The sequence below is a fragment of the Protopterus annectens genome, chromosome 7.part0 (assembly GCF_019279795.1).
Source record: "Protopterus annectens isolate FY-2018-M chromosome 7.part0, PAN1.0, whole genome shotgun sequence".
In the NCBI taxonomy this organism is placed as follows: Eukaryota; Metazoa; Chordata; order Ceratodontiformes; family Protopteridae; genus Protopterus; species Protopterus annectens.
This window is the reverse complement of record NC_056739.1, coordinates 1,159,427,112-1,159,450,704: the sequence shown is the minus strand read 5'-3', so window position 1 is coordinate 1,159,450,704 and position 23,593 is coordinate 1,159,427,112. Positions and strand designations below refer to the sequence as shown.

The window sequence follows — 23,593 nt, the reverse complement described above, 5'->3', positions numbered from 1 at the left end:
TAGATTTTGCACAAAGGGATGACTGCAAGTAGAGGTACAGAAAATAGGCAAGAGGGGGCTGGAATTTACTAGAGAAAACTGGCAAAGGAACCAAGGTATTGAGAGCAAATAACTAGAGAGGAAAAGGTAAAAGAGCAGACTGAGGTTAAGAAGAAGTCTGGACTGCAGGCTAGAGACTGCCTTCTGTACCAGGGATTGATATCAGAGTATAGGCAAAGAGAAAGGGATAGGGTAATCTTTTTTTGGTTCCCTCAAACCTCATTGTTACCGGTTTGGCTCCCAGTGCCTAACGTCCATGCTGGGTCTACCAGTTTCATCTCCACCCCCCCCCCCCATCCTGGACTTAATCTGTTTATTTATTTATTTTTTTGCTGGGACGGTCATGGATCCTGAGGGTGTTTTGGGGGCTCAGTTTGTTTGTGTTTCTTTCGGGGGGGGGGGTTATGACTTAACCACTTCCCTTTCTCCACCCACCACACATGTTTTTACATCCAAGGGCAACTCCCCTCTTTGGAACATGCCCCCTTAAGCAGCATATCAACGAGCGCCCGTGCACATGGGATGAGCACACCCATCCCTTCCCCGGAGCTCTGTCAGTCGACTGAGCTGCTAACTGAACCTGGGTTGGCTGGGGCGTAGCCAGTGAAAGACCTACTCCTGTAGTTTTTAGCTGAATCTAGAAGAGATGCTTCTATTAAAAAAAGGATTATTATTAAGGCATACAAAATACTGCATGATAATTTTAAGAGTCAATCAGACGATGAAAGAAAGACTGGAAAGCAAGAATGAAAAAGCAATTTACAAGAGAACAATGTGAGGACATATGTATGGCTCTCAAGTATGCAACAAAGTCCAAAAAGTTTAGGATCTTAGCTTGAAGTGTTTATATAGGTAATTGTATTCTCCAAACAGACTTCAAATAATTTTTTCTTAAGTACAGAGCAAATGCTGGAGGTGTGAAAGGGAAGAAAGAGGTAACTGGCAACATATGTTTTGGAAGTGTAATGAGTTGGCAGATTTTAAAAATTCCCTACAGAGTACTTTGCCGAAAATACTGGGTGAGCAAATGTCTATGTGTAACAAAGGAAATGATTTTTTTTCAGCATGGTCACATGATCTGAATTTCCTATACATAGTGAGGTCTTATTAAGTTTAATTCGGTTGGCTGCCAAAACACAATTACTATAAAATGGAAATCCAAGTCTCAACCAACTGTATTTGAAGTACTGAACATTATAAGACAGGTAAAAGAACTGGAAAAGGGGGTCTTTAGAAAAGGGAAAGAGCACATTACATAGAAATAAATGGAAATTGTGGGAGCAATACATGCAGAATAATGTTCAGGAAGAGGAAAAGGAATAAGGTTTAAGTGAGGGCAGGAATTTGGCAATTTATATAATACTGGATTGATGATAGTTACAAAAAAAATGAAAAATATTTGATGTATAGTATATGCAAATGGAAAAATGTTAATATGTTTTTTTGTTTTCTTTTCTGTTAATATGTTTGCCTGTGCTTTAAGTGATAATAAAGATGTTTCAAAAATACCTTATTATGTTACCTGCAAATATAATGAAAGTTACTCTCACAAGATTTTTAGCTGTGTTGCACACAATTCTTGAAACAACTGGACACTTGAGAAACTGTCCAGCCAAGCACAAATCAAACGGAGCATCTACCTGGAGGAGTCACTCCCTCAGCAACCTGGAAAAACACAACTGCCTCAGACAAGTAGACAAATCCTCATTTAAACTAGAAAACAGCCACAACCACAGTTAGGAACAAAAACCAAGGAGAATAAAAAGGAGTCTGCACCATTCAGTCCACAAACACACACAATACATATGAACCATAATATCAGCATCACTTCCAATTACTTCATTCACACAAGGTTTGACTGTAATACAACAAAGCTTCCCAAGACACAGAACCAAGTCCATCTCACCACCATCTTACCAATACAATAAAAGGCAGCAGTATCATTATATTTATCATGCTCCATTCTAAAAACTTCATACATGCTGATCTCCTAGAGTCATTCCAAAAACACCCACCTGACTGTTAAAAATGAATACAAATGCAAGTATTTCAACAAGATAAAGCAGCAGTACTGCTCTTTTGCTTTAAAACTGTTAAACAAATACTACGTAGCTACAAAATGTAAGACAGCAAGGAACAGCAAACAAAATATAGTTAATGCCAAACAAGTCCTGAACTAATTTGGTCAAGTCACTTATAGCTGTACTAGCATTTGAGAAACAAAAGGCATGCATTCCAATCTAAAGCCCACAAAGATGCAGGATATTTAACTCAGAATTTAACTGATGCTGTGACTAAATGGGTGTATGTATGTGTGTGTGTGTGTGTGTGTGTGTGTGTGTGTGTATGTGTATATATATATATATATATATATATATATATATATATATTCGTTGAAGGTTGAACGTCGAGCTGGCACCTTGGCGTTCGTGAAAATCTACTGCCAATCATTAGCGGACCGGAGCTCCGCTGTGGCGACTCCTAACTGGGAAAAGCCGAAAGACAACATATATATATATATATATATATATATATATATATATATATATATATATTTTGTAGTTATTTATATGTCACTCAGTGCTTTTGTAACATCCCAGGAAAGTTCTCAGGAAAGCCTCAAAGGACAATGTTCCTGTAATATTTTTTAGATACATGAGCAGTGCACAATATATCCATCTTTTCCAAATAACTAAAGAACTTGATGGTCAAAGGACTTGATGATTTCCACTTGTGCAGGATTTGGGTGAACTGCCCACACAGAACGCTCTGTGAAATACTCTGGACCATGAGAGAAAGATACTGTTGCCCGTTTATCCACCTTCAGGCAAGCCAAGCAGTACTACGTTACTATGTCTGGAACATCTTTTGAGGTTTCCAAGTTTAATGTTTGACTTCTTGTATCAAAGTGTTTATTCCTGCTTCCATTTTAATTCCCCTTTTATTGGAAGAGGCTAAGCTGATACTGATATCAGCAACACCAACACATTAAGCAAACAGAGATATCCAAGACAGACAATTTTTTTTTTTAAACCTCTCTCATTTTTCAGTGAAACCAGGGCACTTACCTTTATGAATTTCTATTTCCTGTTTCTTTATTTTGGAAGTCAGCTTCTGACACTCTCTCCAACTAGGCAATGGCAGCTTGCAATGGGTTTCTTTGTGCTCCTGGATGACGGGTAGGAATGAACAGGGTCTTCCTTCACCACACAATCATCCAATGCCATTTAGAACAATAATTAAAAGAAGTGGTGCAATGAAAAAAAAAGGTTGGACAAGCAACCCTACAACTTTTCTAAGATATGAAATAAGGAAAATATCTATTAAATTACGGTACTGGGTGTGAAGGTACAGACTGCTGTAGTACATGTTCCTCCCCCACTCAGTTGCCACAACTAGAAGTCCTCGCAACTGATGCTGCTTTGTTTTGTAATGTTTAGTACACTTATAAATAAATGTCAAAGTATCAGCCTCACAAGTATGTTGATTATAAACATTTCTGAAAAAATTGGCTGCATCGGTAGCTCCCATTTTCTTGCCTGGAAAAGAATACCGACAGATGAACTGAACAAAACAAATACCAGAGACCAGCTATGTCACAAAGAAGGACTGGTTCTAAAGGATACTCTGTCCTTCTGGAACAATGACCAACTCCCCTTGGAAACTGAGGCTGTCAGATCTGAAATAATTATGGCTGAAGAAAATGTCATCAATATTTTTTTTCCCACAAACAGTACTGGAAGTCTTCTGTTTAAAAAAAAAAAAACAAAGGCCAACAAGCTCTACTCCTTAAATGCTTTCACCACTATGTGAGCGAAAACTACAGGACACAAAGGTGGATAAGCAGAAACGACAGAAAAGTGAATCTTCAATGAATAAATAAGCCCTTTATTAAATATGAAAGCAAAGTACTGAAGGATAATAAAAATGTACTACATAGATTATATCATCTTTTCTGACAGTAGTATGCACTTCTGCAAGTGAAAGGATAATTAGCATGAATTCACTGAAGTCTTTCATGCTTTATTACTGAGACATTTTTGGGGTGGAATGTAACAAAAGAATGCAACGTAGTATGTGCTGTGTCACATGCTCAGGTTCTTTTGAAGTTAATTATACATGCTTTATCACAGGACAGACAACAGAAAAAAGGTTTCAGGAAACAGACAGAGCAGAGCATAAATGAATTACAAACCTGTCCTTCAGAATTACTGCCCCATGCATAAACATCACCAGTAGATGACAAAGCCACTGTATGTTCAGCTCCAACAGCTATGTCTTCAATGAAGATGCCAGCAAGAACAGGGACTTGTTGTGGTCGGTTATGGTTTCTTGCTCGTCCCTCAGGCAAACCAATTAAACGATCTATATAACATAAAAAGGCAAGCACCTGATATCACAAATACACAAGTTCATAGCAGTGTATCACATGGCTGATGAATATGTCAAATGTTACAATGTCCCATGTTACAAAATCAAACAGTAGCAGACCTTCATGTTACTAAGTCAACTTATATCTGTCCCACTACTACCACTGAATGAAAAAGAAGTTATGTTCTTACCATAACATTCCATCTGTGTTGTCGATCTTCATTCATTCATGACGGATGGGTCCTGGTTCCGTCCTCAGAATCGACTTGGCCTACATAACAAGCTGCGCCAGTCAGAAACTCTCGAGCTAAGGTTACCCATAGCACCCCCTCTCCTCAGATCTCGTCTTCAGCTTAGAGATTCAAGACACGTCAGGCCTGCTCTCAAGCTAAGTGTTATAACTTTTCAGTCTTTCAAATATTTCACCTTTTAAATTTTCTTATTTTCTTGGTCATTTTTATAGTTATACAGTTGCCTTTACTGTGGGAATGCTTTCTTCCCCTAATGACCTTGTTGGTATCTCTCCGTACCATTGCTGGTACAGGCCCCTCCCTTCCCCTTACCTCTTGGCAATCCTAATGCCATTGCTGGCATTTTTCCTTCCTTTCTTACCCTCTTGGGTATACCTTTACTACCACTGCTGATAAAAAAAAAAAAAAAAAAAACTTTCCTTATTGTGTGTGTTTGACAGGATTTCTTACTGTTTTTCTAATTGGTGTTCCATTTATAGTTGTTGACAAAAAAAGGCACCACTGGTTTTAAGCAGTGTGACAAATATGGCAGGAAGATGCCAAATTCCGATGGCCATCTCTTCTGTGTATACTGCCTAGGAGTAGCACACCTGCAGATTCAACTTCCATGTGAGCAAGAGCTTTAGTGCCCGCACTTTAGCAGAGCATAAAAACAAGCTAATTTTAAAAGGTCTACTAAAAACCCTTTTCTCTGAGGCTTTATCTGAGACAGCATTATCAACCCTTCCTAAGAAAGACACAAAAAAGAGAAGTCATTTGGTTCCAAAATCTTCTCGGTAGCAGGAACTGAAAACTTCTAGACCTAAGTTCATACCGAACCTAGGACTAAACTTGCCAAACGGACATCGATAACTATCTCGGCACTGGGGCCTAAAACTCCCTCCACGGTGCCGTCTTTGACTACGGAACTGACTACTGCAACAACTGCCATGGTACCGACCCCTTCCACAGTACCACAGACCCTCTCGATACCAAAAAGTGTTTCTCCCTCAAAATTGGTCACTCCCTCCACATCACAACTTTCAAGTCATTCGACCTCGGTGCCGCAGATTGAGACACTAGCCAGGATCCGATACTCCCCCTCCATCGACCCCTATGTTGGACAACAGCTTAGTCCATTTCTTGATCGGCCAGAACCTCCATCGGGGATGTCCACCCATTCCACCAGGAGCCTTTCAGAAACTGATGTAGTGAGACTTGTGGATCAGCTCCTAGCAGCCAGAGGCATTCCAACTCCATCTAGGACATCACCCCCACCAGAGCCTGCCTTCCAGGTTATGGAGAGGGCACTCACCTCAGCTAGCGCACAGTTGGCTCCTTTGGCTCTGGAATGCCATATACATATGTTCTCTGGATCGCAGCTGACACAGTCCACTACACTGGGGTAATGGGCATGGGAGCAGCAAGACACCCTACTGCAGGGTACAATCTCTTTGAAGCCCTCTTCAGACCTTCCCCCTGATGAGCCACCCTGCAAGTGATTGTGCAAGAGGAAGCATGTTGATTAACCTGAAGAATCTATCACTGAAAATACAGATTACGATGAGGGGGAAGGGTCCCCACAGTCACCCCCTGAAGATGTCTCCTTTGGAGACATACTAGAGATATTGTAACAGAGGAGTGACTGGAAGCCCACCAACCTTTCCTCTGTGGAATCTGTATTCTTGCAAGCTTTCCATGCCCGACCCTCTTCCTGGGTGATCCCGCCTGCAAATGAATTGATCAAGCTCATCGTGCATTGCACTTGGAAGGCCCCTGACACCTTTGAGCCAATCCCGAGGAGACCAGATAAATTACTCTCCTCCCCAGAGGATCATGTTCACTTCTCCAAAGGCTTGGCAGTAGATGCTATGGTGGTGGCGGTGGCCACAAGGAAGGAACCACAGAGAAAAGTCCTGATGTCCATCCTCCAAACAGAGAGTCTCATTTGTTGGACAGATTAGGGAAGTGGGTTTACACTTCAATAACCTTTGCCATTCGGTCGTTGAATTATTTGACCAGTCTTCAAAGGGACCCGATCATTGAACTTTCAGGAACCCTAGCAGGAGCAGTGTCTGATAAGGTACGTGACAAAGTTGCCCCCCAGCTTGCCATCCTGGAGTCAATATCTAATTTGTCCATGCAGTTGACTGTGCATACAACTGAAGGGACAGCCAGAGCAGTGGGTTCAGGCGTTGTCTTGAGACATCATGTCTTGATGCGCTTGTGCAACTTTGCAGACCCCTTTAAGTCTTCCTTCGTCAACGCTCCCATTGACGCTTCCTCTCCATTTGGTCCAAACATTAATGACATGTTAGCCAGGTGTGAAAAGGATGGCAAGACCCTGTCTGCTGTGGGCGTACGTTTTTCCACTCCCCAAAGATCCTACAACAGGAATCAGAAAAGTGGAAAGATGTGGTTCAGGAAATCCCAAGGTCATTTTCGTGACACGTGGCAAATTTTCCTCCCAGTGCAGGGGGTGAACTCACAAGGAAGAGACCCTCCCAATGGCAGAGGGGGGCTCCCGTAACCAGGGGTCCAGGGATTCCTTTTCCAGGTAGCTCTACCAACGCTCCTGAAGAGCGGCCAGATTGCTTACCTCTGGAAGCAGTCGGGGGACGATTCTCTCTGCACCACTCAGCCTGGCATACAACATCAGATTCCTGGATGCAGACGATAATTACCAGAGGCTACCACATTCCCTTCGATCTTTACCCAAAGCCACAAAGGCAAATCCCCGACGTTCCACCCAGTCAGAGGGACATAGCAGTGCGAGAAATTCAAAAGCTGCTTGAAAAGAGAGTCATCCAAACAGTCCTACCAGACCAAATAGAATCTGGATTTTACTCATGGTTCTTTTTAGTGCCAAAAAAAGCAGGAGACTGGAGGCCAAGTTTAGACCTTAACATCTTAAACAAGTTCATCAAACAGACCAAACTGTGGATGAGCTCTGCCCTCTGGTCTCTTCACAGCCCCCAGAGTGTTCACCAAATGTACGGCAGTAGTAACAGCTCACTTGAGACTACAAGGATTCTGGGTGTTTCAAAATTTAGACGACTGGCTCCTTAATGCCCCCCCCCCCCCCACCAAGCATCTACTATTTCTCGTCTTGCACTATACCCTGCAGCTGGCACGGCTCTTAGGTATCTCAATAAACAAAGAAAAGTTGAAATTAGAACCTACTCAAAGCCAAGAATTCATAGGAGCAACATTCAACATGAGGTCCTGTCTTGTTGCTCTTCCTTATCACAGACTACAGAGGCTAAGATCTCAACTCTGGATGATACTCTTTCAGGACAAAGTCTCGGCTCGTTTAGTTCTTCAACTGCTAGGGTCAATACCACCTATAATCACCATAGTTCCCCTAGCCAAACTCCATATGAGGCTTCTACAATGGCTCCTAGCATCACAGTGGTCCCTATGAACACATCCTATGTCTCACCCTATCCGCATAACTAACCACTGCAAGCAGGATCTGAATTGGTGGATGAAGTCGGAAAAGGAGTTATGGAGTTGTCCCTTCTCACCTTCTCAGCCCAAAGCTATAGTGACCATGGGCACATCCCCTGATGGAGTGGGGAGGGGGCATTTTCAGGGAAAGACCATCCAAGGAACTTGGTCCCCCTTAGAGGCCAATTCCCATATCAACATCCTGGAACTGAGGGTGGTGCTTCTGGCATTGTAAGCATTCCAATCTGCCCTCCTGTTGGGGACAATTGCTATCTATTCGGATAACATGTCGGTCGTCTGGTACATCAACAAACAGGGGGGAACCAGATCCTACCTGTTATGTCGGGAAGCCATGAGGATATGGCAATGGGCGATAGCCTCCAAATGCTTTCTGTTAGCGATGCACATTCCTGGGAACTCCAACGTGATTGCAGACAAACTGAAAAGGTGCATTCTCCTGCCTCATGAGTACGCTCTCAATCCCAAGGTAGTGTCGGAGATTTTTTGCCATTGGGGTCAGCCTTCCTGCAATCTATTTGCATCTCCCATCAACCACAAATGCAGCAGCTACTTTGCCCTAATCCCCCTCAGGGGGAGGCCCAGAGGGACGCTGTTGTACACGATTGGCCCCCGGGACTGCTTTATGTCTTTCCTCTGATTCCACTATTTCTAAAGAAAACACATCAGTTGAGAAGCAAAGTAATCATCATTGCTCCCTATTGGCCCAGCCAAATCTGGTCTCCCTTCCTTTGGCCTCACCTAGTTCACCTCCCGTGGACTCTGGACCTAACTCCAGGACTACTGTCACATCCACAGGGGTTGGTCCATCATAAACCTATTGACTCTCAAGCTGACAGCTTGGTACCTCCACTTCCACTAATTGCCAGGCAAAATAACCTATCTTCCCCTGTACAGAAAATACTTCTATCTTCCCATAAACCGTCCACCAGGAAAATTTAGTGGAACAGACTTGTGTTATGGTCTCAAGGAAAAGGACTTGACCACTTTTCAGCTTTCAGCTCCGATTAATATAGTGCTGGAGTACTTATCAACCTTACTCCATTCAGGAGCCTCAGCTTCTACTGTTAAGAGTCCATTTAGCAGCTATCTCGATTTTCCATAATGGTTTCTAAGATTTCTCTTTAATATCTCATGGTTTCTGCAAAACCTTCTTAAAAGGAGTCATGCATTTAAAACCACCCTTTAAAGAGCCCATTGCACCTTGGAATTTGACACTAGTCCTAAAAATCTTGACTCGCCAATCCTTTGAGCCAGCTGCCACTTGCAAAATAAAATTTTTGTCTTGGAAGACTATTCCTGGTAGCCATCACTTCAGCCAGGAGAATTTCAGAATTACACGCCTTGTGTGTGAAACGCCCTTACATAGTTTTTCACAAAGAGAGTATCTCTTCGGACCAACCCATCCTTTCTACCCAAACTTGTATCAGATTTCAACATTAATCAATCCACTGACCTGCCAGTTTTCTTCCCAAATTTGTCTAACAAAGGCGAATATTGTCTGCATTTATTGGATGTACATAGACAACTGTGTTTTTACTTAGACAGGACTAATTCATTCGGGAAATCAGACCAATTGTTTCTGTCCTTTTCAGGAACCAAGATAGGTAAATCAGTTTCTAAAGTTACTTTGGAAAATGTTTGAGAGACTGAATTTCCTTTGTCTGTCAACAAAATAAAATGTGTTTAACAACTAAAGTCAAAGCGCATTCAACCATATCAGTTGCCACTTCAATAGCCTTTCATTCGAGAGCTTCTATGGATGACATTTGTGCAGCAGCTACTTGGGCTCTCTCTCATACCTTTATCACTCACTGCAAATTGAACATGGTCTCCAGGGGGAGAGGATCCTTTGGCTTCATCCGTCATGAATGAATGAAGATTGACAACATCAGATCATATAATTTATTGTTCTTCCTTTAGGTCCTGCTCAAAACTGCAAGGCTAAAATAGTGAGTAGTCATAAGTCTGACAGGCTGGGTATTTTAAAATACAATTTTGCTCTTAACCATGTCTGGTATATTTAGATACGGGGTGAAGGCACCTGCAAGAAAATACACTTTCAAAATCCCAATTATTGACAATTGTGAGGACTCCATTTTCATCCTTGGAATTTTGATAAATTGCTCTTTACTTTAACAAAACAAATTATATCATTACCTTCATGCTAGCAGGTAGTCTACTGTGATACTTTAGGACAGGGTCACAAGAGGCATCTAACTATGAAAATGTTGGAGTTCAGAGACAATCTGGATGGTTAAACAGAATCACTACAATTGTTAATGTAAGGGAAGGAGATGATGCTTCTTCCCCAAGTATTTTTTTCAACATTGCAAAATAAATTATTTCTCTAGATGAAAGCCACACAAAAATAAAACAACATGAAAGCACACTACCTCTTACAGAAACTAAACTAATTGTAGAGCTGAAAAGGGAGACATTTAAAGCTCCTTTGGAGAAAAGACTGGCAGAATAACAAATGTAGATATTACAATATTAAAATTTGATTTACACCATAAGTGAAATATGAAACAGAGCTGAAAATATATATGGTGAACAAATAAGGAAACAGTAAAAGAAAACCATGGGCCGGATTCACGAAGGCTTGCACGGAGTCTAAGAGTAGTGTAAGACTCCATGCAGCCTTCGCGATCCAGGAACAGCCCAAAGTCCGTGTAAGAGACAAGCTAAAACGGCTCTTACACGGAGTGGGCGTGGATAAGCTAATCACCTCACTTGCAGCCGAATAGCATGCAAATGAGGATGATTAGCGATCCAGGAAGCCCAGAACAGCCCGTGTAAGAGCCGTTTTAGCTGCAGAAATGTACTAAGTTGACAACTGAGTACGTTTCGGCAAAACTGCAATGGAGCCATGTCAGCTCAAATAAAGGGTGCATATGTGTCAGGCAGCATGCCAATGGCCAAATATGTGGCCATTGGCAAAGTAACCTGATGCAAATATATTAAAAATATAATTTTTTTTTCCGGCGATTGCCGATGTTTAAACCCAGCGCAGCCCCGCGCAAACGGGCTGCGCTGTATAGAACATAAAAACGAAGGTTTTAAACTTACAAATGTAGGTTTTATGCAATACATGGAATGTCAATGCAGGGACCAGCAGACCAAAACCAACATGGCCACCGTGTAGTGGTTGCTAAGGGGGGGAAGCTGAGTCTAAGACATGTAACTAAGCATTAGTAGGCAATCTGATGCAAATGAGTGTAAGGATACTGAATTCCACTGTCACATAGCAAATGAGCACAGTCTGAGTAGTGTAACAGTTACAGAAGGGGGAGGAACAGAGTAGGAGATAGGTGACATCAGAGGGGGGAATGGTAGAAAGAAATGCAGTTCATTGGAGGTCAGAGTTACATGACAGATGTCAGACAGATATCATGGAAAGAGGTGTGCCACTAACTAAGCATGAGAAAGTCAAGAAATGGAAGGTGTACACTGTTGCCTACACCAAAGTTTCTTGCTGAATGTGTATGCGTGCGCGCCATGAAGCTTGAGTAAGGCAGTGTGCGTGTAATGCAGACTGAGCATGTGGGAGCGTGTTGGGAGATGTTTAACACTGTTTGCGCGGGCGTGCACGCATTTTAATCCGAATAAGCAGATTCTGAACCGTGTAAGCATGTGTGCGCGCGTGTAAGCCACTGTGAGCGTGTTTCTGCTGGTTTACACACGGCTCCACCCTGAGGAAACAGAAAGGAAAAAGGAAGCAACAGATTTAGTAGGAAGCTAGCAGGTGAAAACAATTAGATGCAGGCAATTACACAGGCAGAATAGTAGCCCAGCCCAGCACTTAAAACTCTGCAAACAGCAGTGCAGGATGTTTCTCTCAAGAGACACTGCAAGACAGGAGTTAAGTTATCAGAAGTGAAAACTGAAAAAGCTGAACTCAGAGCAGAAATGTTAGGGGCTGCCATAGCTGTCATAATGAGACATAGGCGACTTGCTGAGGGTGGTGACAAAGCAGATGGTGCCAGACAACCCACAGTGAGGAGACGGAGAAGAGTGTACAGGCCCAGGGTCACCTACCACGGGTTACATGAGCTGGAGATAGTAGAGCGCTATAGAGTGGACAGAGACCTCCTGCAGCAAATAGTGGAGCTGTGCAGGCCACGCCTCACACACAGAACCAACAGAGGGGAACCCATCCCAGTGGAAACCAAGGTATGTGTTGGCCTAAGAATACTAGCAACAGGTACCTTCCAGAGACCAACTGGTGATATGATGGGGATATCACAGGCATCAGCCTCCAGGGTACTGCACCAATTCCTGGATGCCATGTCAGCACATGTCGGTGATCATGTACATTTCCCCAATGCCCGTGAGGTATTGGCCAGCAATATGTGTCTCTTCCAGCAAATAGCGGAATACCCTGAGGTAGTGGGTGCAATAGACTGCACACACATACGCATCAAAGCACCAGCCGGTGAGCGTGGTAGGGCATACATCAACCGCAAGGGCTTCCCCTCCATCAACTGCCAGGTCGTGTGTGATGCCCAGGGCATAATAATGAATGTGTGTGCTGGCTGTCCTGGGAGCTACCATGATTCCCACATCTGGCATTTGACGCAGCTGTACCAGACATTTGCCAATGGGGACATCCCGCATGGACACCTAGTGGGGGATGCAGGTTATGCACTGGAGCCGTGGCTGATGACACCCATCAGAAGCGCACACACACCTGAACAGGAACGCCATAATGAGGCACACGCACAAACACGTAATGTAATAGAGCGTGTGTTTGGGCTGCTCAAGTCACGGTTCCGGTGTCTGGACACATCTGGTGGAGCCTTGCAGTACACACCAACTACATGTACCCAAATTGTCATGGTATGTGCTATGCTACATAATATGATCTTGCGAAAACAGCTGCAGCAGGACCAGCATAGGGCCGGGCCAAACAGCCCCCCACCACTGCCAAGGCCATCACAGGCAGAGTGTGACTCAGAGGAGGAACAACCTGAGCCTGTCCCAGTAGGCAGAAGGAGGCGTGCCCACTATGCCCTGGCCTTGGCAAAGAGGCAACGCATAGCACATACACTGGCTCAGTAGGAACCCTGGGAATGATACCCCTCTCTGACTCACTCATATAGTAACAGGGATGCCTAACATGACACAACCTGCTCTCAAACATGTACAGGGAAGTGTAATATGCGCATCCGACAGAGGCAGCCCTGCAGCACCACCTGAGGCATGAATGCTATGTGTTAAGTAATGTAACACCATGTACTATATGCACACCTGAGGACCCTGACTAACATCCTACCCTCACCAAGCATCATGCCACAACATGACAATGAGATGATCAAGTGCAATAATTGACTGAAGTATCGCAGTTAGTCAAAGGGGATCCAATGTGTGCCAGTCTGGGATGACATGCTGAGCATGACATGATGCACCACCTGCTAGGACTGGCGTGCACCTATCAGTGCAGGCCGTATGGATACTGGCAAAGGCTGTTGTTACCCACAGTGTGCCCTGAATAGGTAAGGCTCAAAACACAAACCTATCTCCATAGGTATCAGAAGGGATAAGAATAAGATAAGGGATAAGTCAAAACAGCAAGATGCATGCAGTCTAAACTCACCCAGTATGGAGAATGTTGATATCTGCTGTAACAGAAAACTGAGCCAAGGCTCACAACAGCACCCTAACACTACCAGGTTACACCTCATACTGTGCTGTACAGCCTCAAAACATGGAACAAGCTACAAAAGGAGGGTGATTAGCAAGAATTGTCAAGGATAACCACACCCCCATGTTGGTACCACAACAAAAAGCAGCATGGACTAGCCATGGTCAAGTAACAGTGGCTAAAACTGCCCCCCAGTTTATAGCCTGCTACAGACTACTGTCCCAACACCAGGAACTGCACCTGGCCTATGCTGGAATACATGAATATATCAAGTCCTCCAAACCACATTATATTGGGTTACTGAAAATACCCAGACATAGAATGGGAGCATTATACTAGCTCCAAAAGTGTAGGACAAAAGTTCATAGAATCCATAAACCAAAAGGCCCAGGAACAACATACCACTCCCACAAGAGGGGTAAGCATACTGGATGTGATAATCAGCAACATGGGTACAACATGGGTACTGAATGGCAAGATGAGAAGTGTATTGCTCACTGGTAAAACCAGACCATAGAGTAATCACACTGGATATACAAATCCTGACCACAGTCCCTGGCCAGAAAACCACAGTGGAAAACATGTGTTAAGCAATATTTGCACTCCTCCAAACTGATGTGGAACCCATTAAAGGTCCTGTGCAGGTGCAAAATATGGGCCACACCTCAGAACCTGTAATACAGCCATTCCATGAACACTGCCAGGAATGCTTGGATTATGCAATCCCAAATTAAAACAAGACACAATGCCATACACGCAGGAATCTGGCATGGTGGACACCAGCCATAACCAAACCATGCAAGAGAATGAGGAAGCTACTACATGATAGAGCAAACTTAAACAATGAAGTAATCACTGATGAGTAGTATGGCAATAAAATCTGTCCACACATACAATCCACTAAGGCCAGCCACAACAAGTTGAATCTGTGAATCCTGAGGCAATGTTACACCTGCCCCAAGTACACAGACAACCCCCAACTCCACCCAAGAAATACAAATATATGTGAGAGATGCAACCATCTATCCAAACTGGAGGCTGAGCTCCCTCAACTCAGTACTCCCAAAACTAGTCAGGAGGAGAAGGTAACCACACACACCACAAACACAGTCCCACATAGACCTATCACAACTGCAAACCAAACACATAAACACAGAAAAACATTCCCGGTGGCACAAATTACAAACACAGCACACCAACAGAGGCCTCTAAAGCAGACACCCAATCAAACAACCTCCAAACATAGCACATGCAACACATAGTACACAAAGCTGGTGTGCCAAACAGTCACAGGCCAGAAGGAGAAACAACATGCCTGATACAGTTGTAATAGGTGACTCCATAGTCAGACACACTGCTGTCCCGCACACCAGACTGAACAAGGGAAAGGGTACAGTAAGCTGCCTGTAGGCTGCCACAATATGCCACATAACAGAAGTATGCAGGTCACTCCAAAGCAAGTAGAAATATGATGCAGTCATAGTCCATGCTGGTGTGAATGAACTGAGATGTACCTCCCTAGACTACATGAAAAGAGACATAGATGAGCTCTCTGATTATGTAGTCCAGGCCGGTATGACACTCACCACTTGCAGCATCCTACCCTTACCAAGAATAATGCCACAGTACAAACACGGAATGATCAGTCATAGCAAATGGCACACTTACTGGTGTCATTCCAAGGGGATCCAATGTCTTCTGCTTGGGATGTCATGCTTGACAAGCCACGCAGCTGTTCTTGGGATGGCTTGCACCTGTTACCCCTGGGCGTTTGAATATTGGATAAGGCCTTTGCCACCTCCATAGAGCCTTTTGTAGGCAAGGCTGAAAAGACTGACCCACCACCCTAGAAAACATAAGTGGAAAGAAACATAAGGGAAATGCTGACCAATGCCAGATGTGTAAACCCCAATATGCATGCTCCCAAGGCCATCCCCAGTATGGAGAACATCGATGTCTGTGCAGTGACAGAAACCTGCTGCAAGCCTCCTGACAGCACACCAGCACTACCAGGTTATACCACGTATCATGTGTCATGGCCCCAAAACCTGGAACAAAACATAAAAGGAGGGTGAGTATCCATAGTCAGCACAGACACCCATACGTCCAGGTAACTGACAATGCACAAGGCATTGGAGTCCACCCATGTGCAACTAACTGCAGGCAAGACTGCTGTACAGTCTGTAGCATGCTACAGACCACACTCTCACACACAGGAACCCCACCCAGCCGTCCTGAATACACTGGACAGTATGAATGTCCCACCAAATACCAAACAAAGTACCACAAATTACCACATAGGTGGCAAACCATTATGTATGGAAGGAGTAACCAGGGACCTAGGGACACAAGTGGACAGTAACCTGTTATGTGACACCCACATTGCCAATGTGGCTAGGAAGACTGTCTACATTTGACACCGTATCAGGAAAGGATTCACATCTACGTCAACAGAGGTCATTGTGCCCCTATACTGTTCTCTAATCACACCCATAATCTAGTACAATGCCTCATATGGGATGTACCTTACCTGACACCTGCAGCAGTTAGAAAGACCTCAAAGGTACCTCACCAAGAGGATAAAGGGTCTCAAATATATGTCATATGCTGCCTGGCTATAGACAACCCAGCTGAATGCAGTCACATACTGCCTACACAGAGGCATTGCATGCCTGTTGTAGAAGGCCATGCCCAACACAGGAGTAATGGACATGCTCCACCCCAGAAAACTCAAATCCATCGGAGCTGTGAGAGTGAGAGATGTCAACCTCAACAAATAATGAAATAGGATGTGCTGGTGGGACAGATACATAATCCAGAGGCTCCCCACACCCTGGACCAGAATCCCACTCCATGTTAGGCAGAGCCCCTCACTGACACTCTTCAACAGGAATCTTGCCAAGTGGATGGATGATTGTAGAGTTACACTGGGGATCTTCACTGTGTCATGTCCAGACAGAGGCACAGCAAAGCAAATCATAAATGGCCATAATATTCACATAGCAAGGGATGGCAAAAGCCACACACACTCTGGCTAGGCTAACAAATGCCCTAGGGTGGATAGCCTAGTATGAACCTATGAACCTATGAAGATACAAATTGTACAGGACACTAAGGATAATCCCAAGGCTTTCACAACTGATGGTAGGAACCATGTTGGGAATTCACAGATATGCCCTGAATCACACAAATATCACAAACACACACACATATTGCCAACATACATTCTGACAGGTGCAGTGCAAACCCCCCCCCCGAATGCAGAATATCTATCCCAGCAGACTGCTGGCCCCTGACATTGCAGATGCTGAGGTAACAGCCAACATCTACAAAGCAAAACACACAGCAGCAATGGTATGAGATGGTGTCCTGGGCTTAGTGCAACATGGACTCCAAGATGAATGGAATGCCAAACCACACTACTGATCAATGTCAGCCTTACCACAGAAAATGTACCCGAAGAGCAGTGTACAACAACAGTGGTCCTTCTCAACAAAGGTGTTGCCTGAATGGATACTGAAAACTACTACCCCAGAATCCTGAGAAGCTCGGTCTGCACAGCTATGGAAAGGATCAGCATGTACCACAGACATAAAGATATTGGGGACCTACTGACACCGGACCCTACCCAGTGTGGCTTTCTCAAGTGCAGATCCTGCCCCTAAACATGTTTGACTCAACTGAAACAGTCATTAAGGTCATTGATGAGGGCAATGTGGTCCACACAGCGTAGCTGGACCTTGCAAAGGCTTCTATACAATACCCTACGTGTTCATTATAGAAAAACTCACCAGCTTAAATATAATCCCCCATGTCAGTAGAGCGGTTGCAAACCAGACCAAGGACAGAACAGACATGGTCAGACATGCTGCAGCCATGTCAGACTACAAACCAGATATAACTGGCATCCCACAAGGCTTTGTCCTGGGATCTCCCTCGTCTGGTATATATGCCCCATAGGTACAGGCAAACATGGAAGGACTGTGTCTGAACATGTTTGCAGAGGACTACAAACTGCTCACCACATATGATCCACCAGCTGACACAAGCATCCCACAAAAGGGCCACATAGAAACAGACAACTGGTGCCATAGCCATGTCAGCAAGCTAATTGCAGAAACGTGTATAGTCAACCCCCGTGGATATACAGTAAGTGCCCATCAATTACCACATAGGTGTTAACCCATTATGTAATTAACATGGAATGAGAGACCTGGGGACACAAGGTGATAGATATCCTGCAATGGACAAACATGTGCTGTAGTGTTTACAGAAACATACCATATACCCACCTAATCATGAAGGTTGTCAGATCTAGATAAGGGGAGGTCATTGTGGCTCTGCAGTCATCCTTCATCAGCGGTACAATTGACTACAATAGCCCCTGTGGGATGTACATCAGCAGACACCTCCATCAACCGTAAAGTCCCCAACAGTACCTCACCAGGAGTATCAAAGAGCTTGCACAGATGCCATGTGTTGCCTGTGTTGCTGGTATCAATAAACATGCTGCACCTTGTACAATCTGAATGGCAGTGAGCTATGCACATGAGAGACCTGAACCCTAGCACTGACTTACATAGGACAAGCTGTACTGTGTGATCCATAACACAGAAGCCACCCCCACCCATGAGTGAACCCCCAGTACAGGCTACCCATAGAGTCACTTATCAATCTTCCTCAATAGGAATCTTGATGAGTGGATGGGAGATGGTAGCTTTATCCTGGGTATCACTGTCATGTCACAGGTAGACAGAGGCACAGTATACTAACCATGACATATGTCATGGCAAACTCCACTTACAATGTGTGTTGAAGGACAAACACACTCTCCAACTAGCATTAGACATGGACTAGGGCATATCGCTAGTGTTTGCAAATGTATACCTATGTTGTGGAATACACTACCAATGTTGGACAAGCCTGGTTTAAGTAGTTCATATCTGAACAGAATGCAACATGGTCAGATGTACACAACTGGCCCCTAACCAGGCTGTTGTGCTCACTATCGAAATGTAAAGCAGTGATAGCACTAAAGCCCAGGATACTGTCCACCACAGTCAAAGTACTACCAGTACACTATACAGTACTACAGTGTTAGGTCAGTGTGAAAGGATGTTGACAACTGTATGCAAAGTATCCCATGCAAACACTGCAGGCACAGTATAATCCTGTTGTGTTCACACACAAAGCAGTTGTACAGTAACTACACAACATGACACACAACACACAACCATAAACGGGTGATATTTGTTGAAGTTCACACTCATCCACAAATGTGGTGGGCTGCAGAGTCCAACATATGGAATGCTCACACTGGGCATGCTCACACACTTAGATAAATGAGACATATGTCAGACAACATGCCATGGGAAGGCTGAACTGGGCATGCTCACACACTTAGGCCAAATCTCAGTTTAGCAGTTGGACACACATATCTGGTATTTTTGTGTGTTATTCCAGGAACCAACCACATTACAGCAGTCTGCCCAGTGCACACAGTTAAATGACTACAGAGACATACGTGATATAGTGGATCCCTCCCATATGCAAACATCTTCCACAGATGCACAAGTTGTTCATACAAACAGGGAATGCTATGGCAATAAAGATGTGCAAACAGTCTATCAGCAACAAATAATGTGCATTTGACAATTAAACATATGGGTGTAGAGGTCAACACTAGGCTGTTTGCCCTAGGGAATGACAGCTTAGCCAGAGTGTGCTTGGTGTCTGCCTCCCCACAGGATGCACATTCCCTTTCTAAACACCGATGATGTCAGCACCCTATAAGTACAGCAGGAGAAAAGAAACTTCCCAGTAATGCGAATAGCGCGCTCTGCTAATGCGTCCGTCACAAGTGTCATAACATAGGTAGGGGTTTGAATCCTGCAAATGCTCAGTGTGTGTGTGTGTGTGTGTGAGTGGGGTTGGTGTGTGTGTAAGTCTGTGGGAGAGAAATGTCCCTTTTGGCAACTAGGAAAACACACTACAGGATGCACATTCCCCTTTCTAAACACAGATGATGTCAGCACTCTAGAAGTACAGCAGGAGAAGTAAAACCTCCCAGTAATGCGAATAGCGCGCTCTGCTAATGCGTCCATCTCAAGTGTCATAACATAGTTAGGTAGGGGTTTGAATCCTGCGAATGGCAAGTGTGTGTGTTTGTCTGAGGGGGGTTAGTGTGTGTGAGGGAAATGTCCCTTTTGGCAACTAGGAGAACAAACTACAGGATGCACATTTCCCTTTCTAAACACTGATGATGTCAGCACCCTATAAGTACAGCAAGAGAAAGGAAACCTCCCAGTAATGCGAATAGCGCGCTCTGCTAATGCGTCCGTCTCAAGTGTCATAATATAGTTAGGTAGGGGTTTGAATCCTGCAAATGGCAAGTGTGTGTGTTTGTCTGAGGGGGGTTAGTGTGTGTGTGTGCAATTGTGTGTGAGGGAAATGTTCCTTTTGGCAACTAGGAGAACAGACTACAGGACGCACATTTCCCTTTCTAAACACTGATGATGTCAGCACCCTATAAGTACAGCAAGAGAAGGGAAACCTCCCAGTAATGCGAATAGCACACTCTGCTAATGTGTCCATCTCGAGTGTCATAACATAGTCAGATAGGGGTTTGAATCCTGCGAATGGCAAGTGTGTGTTTTTGGCTGAGGGGGGTTAGTGTGTGTGAGGACGATGTCCCTGTTGGCAACTAGGAGAACAGACTACAGGATGCACATTTCCCTTTCTAAACACTGATGATGTCAGCACCCTACAAGTACAGCAAGAGAAGGGAAACCTCCCAGTAATGCGAATAGCGCGCTCTGCTAATGCGTCCGTCTCAAGTGTCATAATATAGTTAGGTAGGGGTTTGAATCCTGCAAATGGCAAGTGTGTGTGTTTGTCTGAGGGGGGTTAGTGTGTGTGTGTGCAATTGTGTGTGAGGGAAATGTTCCTTTTGGCAACTAGGAGAACAGACTACAGGATGCACATTTCCCTTTCTAAACACTGATGATGTCAGCACCCTATAAGTACAGCAAGAGAAGGGAAACCTCCCAGTAATGCGAATAGCACACTCTGCTAATGTGTCCGTCTCGAGTGTCATAACATAGTCAGATAGGGGTTTGAATCCTGCGAATGGCAAGTGTGTGTTTTTGGCTGAGGGGGGTTAGTGTGTGTGAGGACGATGTCCCTGTTGGCAACTAGGTGAACAGACTACAGGATGCACATTTCCCTTTCTAAACACCGATGATGTCAGCACCCTATAAGTACAGCAAGAGAAGGGAAACCTCCCAGTAATGCGAATAGCGCGCTCTGCTAATGCGTCCGTCTCAAGTGTCATAATATAGTTAGGTAGGGGTTTGAATCCTGCAAATGGCAAGTGTGTGTGTTTGTCTGAGGGGGGGTTAGTGTGTGTGCAATTGTGTGTGAGGGAAATGTCCCTTTTGGCAACTAGGAGAACAGACTACAGGATGCACATTTCCCTTTCTAAACACTGATGATGTCAGCACCCTATAAGTACAGCAAGAGAAGGGAAACCTCCCAGTAATGCGAATAGCACACTCTGCTAATGTGTTCGTCTCGAGTGTCATAACATAGTCAGATAGGGGTTTGAATCCTCGAATGGCAAGTGTGTGTTTTTGGCTGAGGGGGGTTAGTGTGTGTGAGGAGGCTGTCCCTTTTGGGAACTAGGTGAACAGACTACAGGATGCACATTTCCCTTTCTAAACACTGATGATGTCAGCACCCTATAAGTACAGCAAGAGAAGGGAAACCTCCAAGTAATGCGAATAGCGCGCTCTGCTAATGCGTCCGTCTCAAGTGTCATAATATTGTTAGGTAGGGGTTTGAATCCTGCAAATGGCAAGTGTGTGTGTTTGTCTGAGAGGGGGTTAGTGTGTGTGCAATTGTGTGCGAGGGAAATGTCCCTTTTCGCAACTAGGAGAGCAGACTACAGGATGCACATTTCCCTTTCTAAACACTGATGATGTCAACACCCTATAAGTACAGCAAGAGAAGGGAAACCTCCCAGTAATGCGAACAGCACACTCTGCTAATGTGTCCGTCTCGAGTGTCATAACATAGTCAGATAGGGGTTTGAATCCTGCGAATGGCAAGTGTGTGTTTTTGGCTGAGGGGGGTTAGTGTGTGTGAGGACGATGTCCCTTTTGGCAACTAGGTGAACAGACTACAGGATGCACATTTCCCTTTCTAAACACTGATGATGTCAGCACCCTATAAGTACAGCAAGAGAAGGGAAACCTCCCAGTAATGCGAATAGCGCGCTCTGCTAATGCGTCCGTCTCAAGTGTCATAATATAGTTAGGCAGGGGTTTGAATCCTGCAAATGGCAAGTGTGTGTTTGTCTGAGGGGGGTTAGTGTGTGTGCAATTGTGTGTGAGGGAAATGTCCCTTTTGGCAACTAGGAGAACAGACTACAGGATGCACATTTCCCTTTCTAAGCACTGATGATGTCAGCACCCTATAAGTACAGCAAGAGAAGGGAAACCTCCCAGTAATGCGAATAGCACACTCTGCTAATGTGTCCGTCTCGAGTGTCATAACATAGTCAGATAGGGGTTTGAATCCTGCAATTGGCAAGTGTGTGTTTTTGGCTGAGGGGGGTTAGTGTGTGTGAGGACAATGTCCCTTTTGGCAACTAGGTGAACAGACTACAGGATGCACATTCCCCTTTCTAAACACTGTTCAGCTGAAGGCCATGGCTCTGGTACAAGTTGTCTGTTTCTATGATGCCCCTTTGGAAGATGCTTGTGTCGGCTGGAGAGTCGATTATGGTGGCCAGTTCGCAGTCATCTGCATATTTGGTCAGCCACAGTCCGTCCGTGTTGGCCTGTACCTCCAATAAATATATATACCAAACAAGAGAGGTCCCAGGACTGAGCCTTGTGGGACACAACTCGTAACTGGTTTGGAGTCTGGCATGGCTCCAGCAATGCTAACCATGTGGGTTCTGTCCTTGAGCCACTGTGCAATCCATCTAGTGACATAGGGGCTTATATTTAAGCTGGTGAGCTTCTCTAGAATGCCCATGTGGGGTATTGTTGTGAAGGCTTTTGCAAGGTCCAGGTAGGCTGTGTGAACCACCTTCCCCTTGTCAATGGCCTTGGTGACTGTTTCAAAGAAATCAACCGGGTTAAACCTGGTAGTGCTGGTGTGCTCTCAGTAGCCCTGAACCAGGCATCTGTTACTGCACAGATATCGATGTTCTCCATGCCAAGGAGTGTTTTGGGTGCATGCATCTGGAGGTTTAGACTTCTGGCGTTGGGTAGCATTACTCTTAGTTTCTTATCCCTTGTGATACCTATGAAGGTGGGTTTGTCATTTGAGCCTTGCCTAACATAGGCACTATGGGGATAGCAAGAGCCTTTGCCAATATCTGAAAGCCCAGGGGTGACAGGTGCAGGCCTTCCCTAGCAAAGCAGGTAGTTCAACAGAAGATGAATATGTGAAGGTGTAGTGCCTGTGATTAGTTAGCAGTAGCATATATGACTGCTCACGTGGACACATGCCAGCTAAGTCATATGCACTGTGTCACAGGCAATGTACATGTGAACAGGACAAACAGTGACATCCTGTCAAGTGGGACATGGACATACATATAGTAAGCTATGCAGATGGCACTAGGAGTCCACAGAAGCTCTATAACTATGCATTGCAGGTGTGATCAGTATTCCAGGGTAATTGCAAGCAAACATGCATGCAAACAAAGCTACAGTAAACAGGGCTGCATGTAGTCCATTGTACAACAAACAAGCTGTACCAGTTCCAGTAGGTAACACTGCAAATATGCAGGCACTATGCACATGTACATGGAAATACACGGGTC

The 23,593-nt window shown here is 44.5% G+C and overlaps 1 protein-coding gene across 5 annotated transcripts in view; it reads right to left on the bottom strand.

The window, feature by feature from the left end:
- HERC1 (HECT and RLD domain containing E3 ubiquitin protein ligase family member 1) overlaps positions 1-23,593 on the bottom strand; it is a 3,987,333-nt gene that overhangs the window by 413,196 nt on the left and 3,550,544 nt on the right. For all 5 annotated transcript variants that reach the window (XM_044077739.1, XM_044077741.1, XM_044077740.1 and 2 more), the window contains exon 69: positions 4,235-4,404. In XM_044077739.1, coding sequence (XP_043933674.1) covers positions 4,235-4,404 — 170 coding nt within the window. The remainder of the gene's footprint in view (positions 1-4,234; positions 4,405-23,593) is intronic.